General features: G+C 34.3%; 2 protein-coding genes across 4 annotated transcripts; one reads left to right on the top strand and one right to left on the bottom strand.

Moving 5' to 3' along the window:
* Positions 1-3,922: 3,922 nt before the first annotated feature.
* Positions 3,923-11,112, top strand: LOC107002243 (casein kinase 1-like protein HD16). Of its 3 annotated transcripts, XM_015200184.2 has the most exons (17): positions 3,927-4,294; positions 4,970-5,439; positions 5,633-5,758; positions 5,842-5,915; positions 6,018-6,087; positions 6,170-6,225; positions 6,377-6,448; positions 6,577-6,671; positions 6,911-6,977; positions 7,063-7,192; positions 7,291-7,509; positions 7,591-7,721; positions 8,138-8,312; positions 8,426-8,516; positions 9,897-10,054; positions 10,139-10,327; positions 10,705-11,112. In XM_015200184.2, exons 2-17 carry the CDS (start codon positions 5,023-5,025, stop codon positions 10,762-10,764), a joined length of 2,130 nt encoding a protein of 709 aa, XP_015055670.1. In that variant the 5' UTR covers positions 3,927-4,294; positions 4,970-5,022; the 3' UTR covers positions 10,765-11,112. The 3 variants fall into 3 exon arrangements, with proteins under 3 accessions (XP_027768084.1, XP_027768083.1, XP_015055670.1); XM_027912283.1 differs by having other exon boundaries at positions 3,923-4,294; positions 4,922-5,439; positions 7,291-7,721; XM_027912282.1 differs by having other exon boundaries at positions 3,924-4,294; positions 7,291-7,721.
* Positions 11,113-11,615: 503 nt separating this feature from the next.
* On the bottom strand, positions 11,616-14,037 carry LOC107002244 (patatin-like protein 3). Its single transcript, XM_015200185.1, has 2 exons — positions 12,934-14,037; positions 11,616-12,268 (listed from the first exon to the last, which is right to left on the bottom strand). The coding sequence occupies exons 1-2, from the start codon at positions 13,873-13,875 to the stop codon at positions 11,912-11,914; spliced, it is 1,299 nt and encodes a 432-aa protein (XP_015055671.1). The 5' UTR covers positions 13,876-14,037; the 3' UTR covers positions 11,616-11,911.
* Between the last annotated feature and the right edge of the window lie 6 nt (positions 14,038-14,043).

Genomic DNA, 14,043 nt, shown 5'->3' with positions numbered 1-14,043 from the left:
GGACAATTTGTTGCAATTATTAATTAAAGTTTTCTAATTCAAATTATAAAAATTGAAAGAAAAAAAAAAGTCGAGATAAAACACTTCATTTTAATCACATCAATCAATATAATTACGATTTAGAAAAGAATAATTTGATTTTTTAAGAAAAATAATCATATTCAGATTGTCTTCTAGATTCACTTTTCTGGAAAAGATTATATATATATATATATATATATATAATTTGTTTAAAAAATTATGATACACAAATTTGTTAAAATCTTAACTATATTTAATGGAAGGGAAAATACTTAAATATATCACTGAACTTTCAGAAAAAAATTATTTATGTCATCAGTTAAAATTTTTGGCTCATTTATGTCATTATCGCTTAAGAAAAGGTTCATTCATATCATTATTTTTTAACGGTGGTTTTGCAAAATCATTTTTAACACATGACCAATTATAGTTCGGTCACATTATCAATTTTTTTTAAAAAAAATAAAAAAAATCAATTTTTATTCAGAATTTTGAATTTTTTAATTAATGACGTGGCCAATTATAATTCGGTCACGTCATCAGTTTATTTAATAAAAAAAACTAATTCAATTTTTTTTCAGAATCATGATTTTTTTAATTAAAAAAATTAGTGACGTGGCCGAATTATAATTGATCACGTGTCAAAAATGGTTTTGCAAAACCACAATTAAAAAGTAATGACATGAATGAGCCTTTTCTTTGACGATAATGACATAAATGAGCCAAACTTTTAACTGATGACATAAATGAGTCTTTCCTGAAAATTCAACGACATAAATAAATCTTTTCTGAAAGTTCGATAACATATACACAAATTAATATAACAAATTTGAAAGTATGTCTTTCTTTATATTTTATATCATAGGTGTAGTTAATTTAGGAATTGCAAAAAAAAAAAGTTAAATATAGGAATGTTTGGACTTAAATATTTTAAAAAAAGGGAAAATGGGACCCAAAACCAAATAATATAAAGTTTAATGCAAACAAACAAATATTTTGTTTTGAAGGACCAAACCTAAAATTTTTAGAGCCAACCCTAAAATTTAGAGCCCAAGACTGAAATCATCCTTGTTAGGTTAAGGTTCTAAATTTTATTTTATTTTTTTCCCTATATTTTTCATAATTAATAAATATTTAAAAATTGACATTTAAAAAGTGTATTTCGAAGTCGGCCGAAATGCATTTCATTCAATGTATTATGTACATGACAACACATATAAAATATAACTCTCTAATAGTTTATTTAGCTATATTTTTTAAAATTCAATTTTATTTTATTTTAGAGAATCGAGATATTTAATGACATTAAAAAGAGAATTAAAAATAAAAACTATGAGTGTAATTTTTTTTTCAATTTTGAAAAATAAACTTTTTTCTTCAAAAGTACTTTTTAATATATTAGACAAGTAAAATTATTTTTTCATTATGAATAAAAATATTTCTTAAATTGACTAGCCAAACATATTTTTGGACAAATTAATGTCCTCCAAAAATATTAAGTTTAAAGTAATATTATCTACATTTATGAGAAAAAGAATGTTTTGATAAGAACATCCAAGAGTAGATTAAGAATCATTAGATTGTAATTCAAATTTCTAGACAAACAAAAATATTAGGCAATTTTGATAAATACTTATCTACATTAATTGTTATAGACACTTAACTATATATATGTAATTTAAGAATTAACAAATAAAAAAATGCATATCATCATGATCAAGTGCTTAACAAGGATAAATAAAGACGTGTGACATTTTTTTGCAAATTCTTTCGGGTATAAAAGCGATAAAATAAATTATTCTCTTATACGAATAAATTTAAAAAATTAAATAAAGCACAACCATTATTACGAAAAGTAGGGCATGAATATTATTTAAAATCATTTTCTTAAAAAAAGAGTTAGGCAAAGGCTAAGAAGATATACTGTAATTGTGATAAGTCAGCTGAATATCGACATTGATCAAGAGAATTTTTTCCTAAAATATTAAATTTTTGAAAAAATTGAATCTTTAGGATTTCAATAGTTAAGTTAAATGTTAACTATTTAAATAACAATTGAATAAGATTTGATATATTGTATCTGATTGTACACAATATTACATTCGCCCTCTCTGGTGCGTCTAAAGATCAGAAGAAAGCTTTTGTAGGGACAAGCCTCTCAAGAATTGACATTTGGATAAGTTTTCACTTCAAAATTTATGAACTAACGAACCTTAATGATCTATTTGTACAATCATAGATTTTGGCGAAATAAAATTTTGTTGCAAATTGACTCACAAAATGGTCCCAACAATGCCATATTTAGTAAGATCTCAATCACTTCAAGTCCTTGAAGTTGAAAAAGAATCGTTGAGACCATTGCTTCTGGAAATGAGTCGTGATATGCACGAATTCAGATTTAGTAAAACTCCAATTGCTCGAACTGAAAATGAAAAAATCTTGTTGAGAGTGTTGTCCCTAGAAATCAGTCGTCGTATGCACAAATTCAAATTTAATAATCTCAATCACGAGTCGCTAAGAAAAAAATTATGTTGACTCCTACGGGTAGACATGGTATGGTATATGTCGAATTCATATATAATTTTTTTTGTTACGGTACAATATTTGATATTTAGAAATAACATACCAAAGTATCGAATATCATATCAAAAAAAATAGTTACATAAATAACATATACACGTATAAGGTAAATGTTTAGAAGTTGAAACGTTGACAAATCTATTTTGATTGAAATGTAATTGACTAACAAAATGAGTTGTTTGTACTTTATTTTGAAGATATATTTCTACATGTGTAATGTGTTAGTATGATACAATTGAGACATTCTTTTAATAGTCGAAGACATAATGTTCTATTAGATGAGTATATATTAGTCAAATTGAACAAAGTGTGATACAAATTTACCATACCGTAGAATATCAAAATCAAACTTTTATATTTCAAACTATATCAAATTAAATTGGTATGGTAATGGTATAATGTTTTAAGAATCAAATATCAAAATTATATCAAAACTTTCAAATATCATACCGTATCATACCAAACTTACGCTTAAATGATCCATAAATAAGCCGTGTTATGCACGAATCTAGATTTAATAAGACCTTAACTACTTTGAGCCCTAAAATGAAAACTCTCATTGAGAGTGTTGCCTTTGAAAAGGAATCGTGTTATACACAAATCTTGATTTGATAAAACCTTAATCGCTTCGAGGCTCTGAAAATGAAAAAATTCTACTAGGACCCTTGTCCTTAAAAATGAGTCGTGTTATGCATAAATTTAAATTTAATAAGACCTCAATCACGTCAAGTCCTCGAGAATGGAAAAATCACGTCGAGAGCGTTGCCTCCATAAATGAGTTACGCTACGCGCGAATCTTTAGTTAAATAAGACCTTAATCTCTTCGACCCAATCGGAACCAATCCCGTCGAGACTGTTGCCCCTAGAAATAAGTCATACAACACATAAATCCACATTTAGTAAGATCTCAATCACTTCAAGCCATCGAGAATTTAAAAAAACCCTATTGAGAAAGCGTTGCCTCTAAAAATGAACCCTATAATACACGAACTTAATTTAATCGAACGCTCATATAAGTATCAAACACCGAATTATAAAAAAGGAGATACAAAGACATTGAGACTAGTGTTGTACAACACATAAATTAGACCTCAATCACTCTGAGCCACTAAGAATGGACCCTATCGGAACGTTACCTCTCAAAATGAACTCTACGATACATGAATTCAATTTAATCAAACCCTAACGTGAAAGGTCGGAACTCGGACATCAGGTTTAGAGTAAAGCCATGATAAGAGAAGGACAAACTAACATTAGATTACACAGTAATCAAGATTATCAGCACAGGTACCAAAGTGGTAATACAAAGAGGATACAATACATACAGCACAGCATACACACAGAGTCCCCCACTCATTATTACTTATTTTCCATTTCATTTCCAATTCATTCAATCCAATTTTCCCAAAAATCCATTTTTTTTTTTGCCTCACCGAATGTAACGTTACTTCATCCTTCATTCAAGCTCATGCCCTTATCGCCATATAAGCTATATACCAAACCAGTTTCTTCTTTTACCGATAAGATTTTCCCCTTTTTCTTCTAACTATCCATGTGGGTATTTTTTTTTATTTTTCTTTGAAAGATCTGAGATTGATCGCCGATTCTGTGAAAACCCATCTTTTTACTTAGATTTTTTTGATTTTTTTGGTTCCATTTCTCACCGATCCTTGTGGGGTTTGCTGTTTTTGAGGTAAGATTTGATTTTTGTACCATTTTGTATATGGGGTTCGTTTTATTCGGTTCTTGGGTTCTGTGAAATGTGTCAAAAATGATAATTTTTCGTTGGTTGTTTGATGATCGGTTGAGTTATATGTGATGGGATGAAGACGATCCATCTAGGGATTGTTTGTTTGATTGGTTTAATTTATTCGACTGATGATTCTTGTTGTTGTAGCTTTTTATTGATTGCAAAAAGGTTATAGCTTTCGTTTCTGTTGGAATCGAGCCCCTAGGATTGTTTACATACTTTTAGTGTTACTTGTTGTCTGGAAATAAAAGGGAAGTTTTTGAAAACTTCACACTTGTTTGTGGTCGTTTTTGATTGTTTTGATTGTAAAGATGTCCTTATCTGTATATCTGGTGCCTTTTTAGTATGTATGAAGTATGAACCTTCTTATGTTAGGCTTTTATGGGTAAAAAGTTTCGAACTTTACTTCGGAACTTTGGGAATTTATAATGTAAGATCATGTTTGATACATGGAAACTATGATTTTTCTTAGATGCTGTTGCCTTTCCTGGAATAAGTGCTTTGTATTTTGTTTATTGGTTTCTATTTGAAGTCTACATTGTTGATAATAGAGGATTCTTGCATTCATAGGTACACTGTTTCCGCCTTTCTTTGGGTCTTATGTTGTTTTGACTCCAGATTTTCAAGGCAAGGTGGGAGAACGGAGTTGAGTGTGATTTGCATGGGTGACGATGCCAGAGTTGCGTAGTGGAGCAAGGAGATCAAAACGGCTTGGTGATCTCCAGCCTGCCCCTCAACCTGTTGGCCAAGAGGAAAACTTGGTCTTGCCTACTCAGAACAGAACTAGAAGAAGAGGTGGTGGAGGAGGAAGAGGAAGGGGTAATGCAACAGCTATAGGAAAAGGGCCTTCAGGGACACGTGGAAGACCGAGTGGTGCTGGTAGGGGTAGGGGGATTAGATTGATAGATTTGGACCCAGAGCCGCCGTGTGAGGGTCTACCTCAAGTTGCTCCTGTTGGGATTGCCGAACCAGCTTTTAATAGAGTTGACGGTGCTGCAGATAAAAGGATTGCTATGGATGGTGGTGGAAGTCCAGACAAAGTAATTGGAGTTGAAGAAGAAGCAGGCACAACTCCTGTTCCAGATAGGGTATCTTCCTGTTTGCTCTCAAGTCTTTTTCCATTTAGGTTCTTAACTGTTTACGGGACATGAATTGACAAACAACTTAAAGTTAAATCTTGCCTTGAAAGTGAAATACCTTCACATTTTTAATGATAACATGTAGGCTAAATTTGTATTGCAAGTAGAGTTCTTAGAAGAATGTTTGTGTATCTGGATGCAGGTGCAAGTGGGTAATTCTCCTGTATATAAAACGGAAAGGAAATTAGGTAAGGGTGGATTTGGGCAAGTATATGTTGGCCGAAGAACAAGTGGGGGAACTGAGAGAACAGGACCAGATGCTGTCGAGGTACTTCATATGACATTTTGGATCTTTTATGAGCCTTTCTGACATTATTTGGATTATAATACAGTGATAATGATTCTCAATAGGTTGCATTAAAGTTTGAGCATCGAAATAGTAAAGGTTGCAACTATGGCCCTCCTTATGAATGGCAGGTGTACAAGTAAGCAAGCATGAATTATATCTCAGAATCTGTGTTTTTTTGTATTTTTCAGTCATCAGTTTTCTTACTTATTATCCCATTGTGAACTTTTTTTCTTGACAGCACCCTTAATGGATGCTACGGAATCCCATGGGTTCATTTTAAGGGCCGTCAGGGAGACTTTTACATCTTGGTAACTTTTGGTTTTCATCATTTTATAAAAGAATTTATTTTATCACTTTCGTGTCACTGATATTTCCTGGAATTTTTTTCAGGTCATGGACATGCTGGGACCCAGCTTGTGGGATGTCTGGAATTCTTTAGGCCAATCGTAAGTTGCCAATTTGTTCTATTTACATTGATTTTCCTGCACATACATAGGAATGCAGAACATAACAACATATGACGTATAAATTTTCCTGGGCATGCATATGTTGCAGCCTGTATGTCTTTCTAATTGATAATCAATAATCTTGCAACAGGATGTCGCCGAACATGGTAGCCTGCATTGCAGTGGAGGCAATATCGATTCTTGAAAAGCTGCACCTTAAGGGGTAACTATTATCTCTTCCAGCAATACATATGTTATTTCACCCTTTCACTTTCAACACTCTACTCTAGAGTCATGTAGTAATAATAATGGCCTATTTTTTCGCATCTAATTTTTTGTTCTCACTTTAAGGTTTGTGCATGGAGATGTGAAGCCAGAAAATTTCCTACTTGGTCTGCCAGGAAGTCAAGATGAGAAAAAGCTGTATCTTATTGATCTCGGTTTGGGTAAGATGCATTATCATGATCTTTTCTGTTTAGCACTCATCCTTTTCTTGGAGTGTACATATTATTTTGTTTGTAATGTAATGTAAACATTGTTGATCCTGTCAAACTGTTATGACACGTTGAGAAATACCTATGTCCATCAATTCTGCTTGTAGGTCCACTACACTTGCAGAATACCATTTCTTTTCATTCGATGTTAATCTTGAGTACTGTTCATAATATATCATTGTTTAATGCAGCATCCAGATGGAAAGATGCAGCATCTGGTATGCATGTTGAATATGACCAGAGGCCAGATATATTCAGGTTTGTTTTACATGTCAACTTGAATAATTTTGGGCATACAATTCAATACCCTATTAACTGTGGACTCATATATTTGCTTTGACAGGGGCACCATAAGATATGCAAGTGTGCATGCGCATTTGGGTCGAACTGGAAGTAGAAGGGATGACCTTGAGTCACTAGCATACACATTAATATTTCTTATAAAGGGAAGGTTACCGTGGCAAGGCTATCAGGTTGGTTGTTATGTGCTTCTGTAAGTTGTTGTAGTGGTTTAATTTTGTCTTTTGAAGCTTTATGATTTCCTTTTATTTGTTGTTTTTGGATTTAATAGGGTGACAACAAGAGTTTTCTTGTCTGTAAGAAGAAAATGGCCACTTCCCCAGAGTTGATGTGTTGTTTCTGTCCGGCACCGTTCAAGCAGTTCCTTGAGGCTGTGACAAATATGAAATTTGACGAGGAACCAAATTATGCCAAGCTTATCTCTTTCTTTGAGAGTCTTATTGAGCCAGTCACGTCACTACGGCCAATAAGAATTGATGGAGCTCTCAAGGTTTCTATCCATATTCATGCATGTACGTGTTTGCATGACGATATTGGTTTGTCACTCACCTGTTACCTCTTGTCTAATCAGGTTGGGCAGAAGCGGGGAAGGTTGCTTATAAACTTGGAGGAAGACGAGCAACCAAAGAAAAAAGTACGATTAGGTAGTCCGGCAACACAATGGATATCTGTTTATAATGCAAGACGTCCTATGAAGCAAAGGTAAGTTGCTAGAAATGAAAGTGTGATAATGAGTTTAGACATGTTTGGTCATTCATTTAATTCAAAACAAAAAACAGAAAACATGTCTGGTCATTATTATAATTCCTTAAAGAGGTGCCTCAGTGCTTGAATTCCCTTGTGTGCAACCTCTTTGGTGCACCTCTCTACCTTCTATTTCAATGAATCATATTATAGTATCTGGTAAGACAGGCTACATCTTGTATAAACTATTTGATTTGGTAGGTTTACATATGAGGACTTAAAGTGTTGTCACACTTTCGGGATTACGTGTGCTATTCATTAATGGAATATTTATTACATATAACATGGATATTCAAGTTAAATTATCTTCTTAATGAATGTGATTCCATAAAAGTATGAGTTGCTGATAGAAAAGTATCATGATGATTTTATAGGTACCACTACAATGTTGCCGACACTAGGCTTAGGCAGCATGTAGACAAGGGAAATGAAGATGGTCTTTACATCAGCTGTGTGGCTTCAGCAGCCAATCTGTGGGCTTTAATCATGGATGCAGGAACCGGTTTCTCTTCTCAGGTTTACGAGCTTTCAGCTGCCTTCCTCCATAAGGTTAGCATCTCAATCACCTTGCACTTTCATATTCAGTGATTATCTCTGTCTCTTTTCTTTTCATAGGTTATATACTCAAAACAATTGTCCCAATTGGTTGTTGTTCTTATCAGGATTGGATTATGGAACAGTGGGAAAAGAACTACTACATCAGCTCAATAGCTGGTGCAGCTAATGGAAGTTCCTTGGTCGTTATGTCCAAAGGTTAGACATTAATTGACAGTTTATTCACAGTTTGAGGTGTTTACAGACAGATCAATTGATGGACTTCTCTTTGTGGAATGATATGGTTTCCATCTTTCTATTTTTGGTGGGAAATTTCTCTATTAGTGAGAGAAGTCTGTGCTTAACAAAACCATCATATAATAACTAGGTTGAATATGGTATATACTGTGCGACTATGAGAATATGCCAAGTATTATTAACAGATTAAGTTCAAGTCTGTAACTTGTTTGAACTTCGTGGTACCTGCCCTTCAATTGTTTCTTTACTTTGTTGCACACGTGCACTAGTCTTTCACAGATCTGGTAATTGGCAAATGATGGAACAGAAAATAATTCTGTTTGGAAAAAAGGCTTGGATTTATTTTCGCTGTTTAAGTGTGGTCATACCTGTTTGTTGGTCTAAGTAGCTTTAGATAAGAGAGAAAGAAAGGTGGAAAGGGGGCCAAGTGATGTGGTTCTGATGAACAACAGGGATGTTGCGGTTCACTCTACTTGATCTATAAAACTTAAACATAGAAGGTTTCTTGGTACAAGAGTGACTGGGAGGTGAAGTGGGATGTTCTTGTGGTTTTAATACTGAACAATAGGCATCTTCATGTGGTTTGTTCTCTTGCTTATAAACATCGGCAAGTGTAGAATTTTATGCCCCGTGTAAGGGTAGACCTGATGATTAACTCATGTCTTTTGGACCTGTTCAATAATTCAAATTTCTATGAGATGTTTTCGGATGTGAGTTGCAGTCTTGTAGAATTAGAATTCCAAATAGCAATTTACCACCACTTTCCATTGCTTAGCTGCTGAAAAAGCAGGGAAAGTTAAGACCACAGGCTAGCCTGGAGACATTGGTTCAGTGGTAAGGAACGTAGGTAAGGACACATCTTGGGATGCATGGATTGGGTGCATGTCATGAGTTCAAAACTCAAACCCTGTCGCTGACATGAAGCATGGTATTTAAGTTGGAGAAGGGTGCAAGGTGGGTGCATTCTCCCCCATGTTTTGAACCTATATTCTGGGTTGGACCAGCTAACTCGTATGGGATCTTGGTTACAAAGAAGAATAAAGTTGAGACCACAAGCTAATGGCTGGCCTGTATAATTAATTGTCATGGCTGCCTCGGAATATTTTGGTTTGTCAAGGAAACTGTAGCTGATAAAAGGGTGTTAGAGCTACAATATATGGATGGTTTTATTTCTGGTTACCCATCTTTTTGTATTTTCGGTTGGTGAGCTGTATTTTGTTGCTAAGATTATCTGCTGCAGAGTTTTTACCGCGGATAGGCTTGCTGTGAATCAATTTGATTATGATTATTGTTGATTGTTTTATAAGCAATCTATTAATTTCTCTGTGCTTGATGAATCAGGAACTCCTTATACACAACAGTCTTACAAAGTGAGTGAATCTTTTCCCTTTAAATGGATAAACAAAAAATGGAAAGAAGGTTTCCATGTAACATCAATGACCACTGCTGGCAGTCGCTGGGGTGTGGTGATGTCCCGAAATGCTGGATACGCAGAACAGGTGAAGTTATTTTCATTCAGTTGTCACTTTACTGCATTTCTTGAATTCCTCAACAATAGTGGCTTAAAGATGATGACTTTGTAGGTTGTTGAACTTGACTTCCTTTACCCAAGTGAAGGAATACATCGACGGTGGGAAGGTGGGTTTAGAATAACTTCTATGGCTGCCACCGCTGATCAGGCAGCTTTCATATTGAGCATACCAAGGCGTAAAATGATTGATGAGACTCAAGAGACTTTGCGGACATCTGCCTTCCCAAGTACCCATGTAAAGGTGATGATTCTTTTTCATACCATTGCATGTTTCCTGTTTGCCTTGATTTTCTTTAAATCTAACAAATTGATGGAATATAACTTGCTCCCTCTGTTCCATTTATAAGACGTTTCTTTGACTGGACCCGGAATTTAGGATGTTTGTTTGGCTTGTTTATTGTATTAGTCGTGGGAGAAAATAATTACCATCAAAGTTTTGAATTTGAATAGTTGAAGGAATTTGATTTTTGAAAGCTGTGAAAATTGGCATCATATGTTTATAACAATTGAAGTTCCGTTTGACAGGAGTTTGCGCAATGCAGTTTGCCTATCTATTATGAATGTACTCTTTCCTTTCTTCCCTTTTTTGCTCTCAAATTGCTTCCATTCATTTCTCAGGAAAAATGGTCCAAAAATCTTTACATTGCATCAATCTGCTATGGTCGAACTGTCTGCTGAGCTAGTGACGATCAACGATCATAGTCACTTCATCTTTGAAGAGACCTGGAGGATGAATTCAGCTGGTCTTGTTGGAATTGCCTCCGAAATGAGTCCTCGTGATTCTTCATGTAAAATCCTTTTCTTTTTTGGTACTGTACTGTACAACTGTGTAATGGAAAAAGTTAAACTAAAGTTTAGAAGCTGCTGAGCTAATGTAGCTGCTGCATGCTGGCTAGTTTATTCTAGTGTTGGCAATTATGGCTAAGAAATGGTTTATTGCTGAGAAATATTTGATACCTTTAAATTGAAAGGTGTATTTTAACCGTAATACATCGAATTGATATCGACTCGACTAACGATTTAGGCCTCTTGTTAGTCAGCTTGCTGGTCAGTTTCCAGTATGGAATTGAAAAGGAATACTGATGTGCCATCTTTTCATAAAGCATGCTTTGAAATCATGTATTGAATTATACAGAGGATAGATCGGTGCACTAAGCTCTCTTATTTGCCCGATATGTAGTTTGATGAGCTGTTAGCAATCTCTTTGTGCTTTGGCGTTGAGGGCTCTCAACCACATGAATAGCTCATTGATAGTTTGCGCGACCTAGGAGGAGGATTCTTCGTCTTTCACCTAAGATGCGTAGAAAGGTCCAACGCCATACCACATTCGATTGTATGGTAGAGATTATTTCACGACTTGATTTCATAACTTAATAGTATATAAGGTTTCACTTAAATCCCCAAGTAAATTGCTTGATGTGATTAAATTATTTACTATAAAGTTGTAAAGCTTTTTATATGGTAAAAAAAAGAGTTAAAATCGACACAAAAATCATTTAACACAACTAGGGTTGATATGAACATACAAATTCCTACCATCAAGTGCTTACCATTGCTCTTAATAAGCAATATATTCATAATATTAACAACAAAAATACACACACATTCATCAAGATTCATAATCTAAATATACATTTTACAACAAAATCAAACCTAAAATTCCAAAAAAAATAAATAAACTTAAGCGCAAACTCGGATGTTTAAGATTATCATTCATCACGAGTGGCTTCAAACCCATGGATTCAACGAGTTAAGTTAACTCGTCTTACTAATCTAACTTAAAATCGAGCTAATATATGATCATAATGCATCGTATTATTTTAATTTAACACGATGAAATAGTCGATAAACTTGTTGCAGATGATGTTCGTGGAGATGACGATAATTGTTTCAAAACAACTGGAGATAATATACTATTTTTCCTCATTTCTTCTTCTTTGATTAATTCACCTGCAAATATTTCCAATTTCTCCAAATTTGTTTTTTCCATCAATTTTTTCCCTTGAAATAATATTGATTCCACATTTTTCTGCTTTAGCATTTCCTCAGCAATTGCAATTGATTTTCTCATTTTTTCATCTTTTATCATATGCTTTTTTTTCCCAATTATTTCATTTCCTTGTACTCTAACATAATTATTGTTTCTAAATTCTCCAAATGCCATTGATACTGCTTGATCTACCTGCATTTGTTACAAGTAACAATAAGTTTACGTAAACTGACGATATAAAAAATATTTATACTTGAAAGTCAATATCATTATGTATGATAAAAAAGTGTTTGCGATTATTCCAGAAGAAATAAACAAAAGATATAATAGAGCCAGAACAATTGTTGTATTTGAGCATGATTGATCGATATGAACATTATAAGCTGTAGCTTAATAATATTTGTCGTTACCTTACTAATTGAGGAGTTAACTATTTAATACTAGCATATGATAATATTTAACAAACAATAACCTAAATAAAAAAAAGACAGTTCGATACACTTGTTTTTCACGATGTTTATACTTAATGCAAATACTTACCTAATATTCCAAATTAAAGTTCCTAATAAATTACTAGTATATAGTTAGGTAAACTATTTAATCAAAAGATTTAGTGGACAATTTAGTACGTAAATTAAGTAATTGAAGGTCCCATAATAATAAAAACTCATTAATTCCAAAGTACCAACTTTGTTTTTGGCCTCTCATTCAATGTCCATTACTCGTATCGAGATTCGACTAATTAACCGTAACGACTAATTAACAATAACAGAATAAATAATATTTATCATTTCATTACGATCGTGTCGGTGAAGTATGGCATAATTTGCATGAACCGAATAAATTTTTTTACGTACCATGTCGGCAGCTCCATCTCCGGCGATCTTAACAAATGCCGCCGGTGATGACGTCATGTTTCCGGTGCCGGAATCTGATTCTCCGTTTCCCAATGAAATAACTAACAAATCTTCAACTGAATTAGCAAAGGGAAATTCTTGTTTATTGTTAAGAACATGAGTGATAGCAGCAGCCGTTGGATTATTCATGGTGACCCCACCACCAACGGCTGCGATCTTTCGTTTTCCATCAACTGATTTCACTTCTACCGTGCGATCAGCTATTGTGGCCCCACATACATCTGCCAGCTTAAAATCACAGCCGTCCATTTCTAAAGCATCAGCACGGGAGAAAAGGAACGGTGATCTTGTGGTGAGGTCGTAGCAGGGGATTAAAACTGCTTTTACAGTTTCTTTTAAAGTTAAATCGCCGAATACTTTTCCGAACACCTTCACCGGTGGACGGAAAACATGCCGGAAAACTCCATTTGAAGAAGATCGAGAGATTTTCCGGTTATTCTCGATTAGGAATTTCAGAGCTTCCTCTGCTGTGAAAAGAGGAACCCCATCTTTCCCACGAGTGAAGAGAAGAGTAGCTAGGATCCCGCCGGTACCGGACCCGGCGACTACATCGAAGAAATCAGCAATGTGGGTGTTTTTCTTTCCGGTTTTCCGACGAAGGGTTGTTTCCAAATGGGTTAAAGATTTAGCAGCGAGGATGCCATTAGTAGACCCACCTCCGTCGATAGAGAGAATCCTGATTTTCCCGGCGGGGACATTTTTGTTTCCGGCGAAAGGGGTTGAGAAATTGAGATTATCTCTGCATGCAGGAGAAAGTTTTGGGTCATTATCGTAGCCAAAGAGGAACTTATTTTCGAGAATGGAGAAGATTTCGTAAGTTAATTTGTCAACTTCCATGTTGGAATCGATCATTGAGATTGTAGAAATTGCAGCTGCTGCCATTTTTGTGTTTGATTTTTAAACTTTTTGAAGAAATCAAAGGATTGAGAAGAGAAGAATGGTGAAAAAAACAAGTAGACAAGTGTATATATACATATAGACACACAGAGTCACAGAGTTATAGAAGAATGAAAACCGCAAGCCGCAGGGTGTTTTTCTTCTTGTGTGGGG

This window comes from Solanum pennellii, chromosome 10 (genome assembly GCF_001406875.1).
Source record: "Solanum pennellii chromosome 10, SPENNV200".
In the NCBI taxonomy this organism is placed as follows: Eukaryota; Viridiplantae; Streptophyta; class Magnoliopsida; order Solanales; family Solanaceae; genus Solanum; species Solanum pennellii.
Note: the sequence above shows the minus strand (reverse complement) of the source record. Positions and strands in the feature narration are given on the sequence as shown.

What these genes read in the sequence shown, in the direction of transcription:
- LOC107002243 (XM_027912283.1), top strand. Translation starts at nt 5,023, where the DNA reads ATGCCAGAGTTGCGTAGTGGAGCAAGGAGATCAAAACGGCTTGGTGAT. An exon ending in CTTGGTCGTTATGTCCAAAG is followed by an intron (nt 8,517 to 9,896) that starts GTTAGACATTAA and finishes TTGATGAATCAG; the next exon opens with GAACTCCTTATACACAACAG. An exon ending in ATGCTGGATACGCAGAACAG is followed by an intron (nt 10,055 to 10,138) that starts GTGAAGTTATTT and finishes ATGACTTTGTAG; the next exon opens with GTTGTTGAACTTGACTTCCT.
- LOC107002244 (XM_015200185.1), bottom strand. Translation starts at nt 13,875, where the DNA reads ATGGCAGCAGCTGCAATTTCTACAATCTCAATGATCGATTCCAACATG. An exon ending in GAGATGGAGCTGCCGACATG is followed by an intron (nt 12,269 to 12,933) that starts GTACGTAAAAAA and finishes TAACAAATGCAG; the next exon opens with GTAGATCAAGCAGTATCAAT.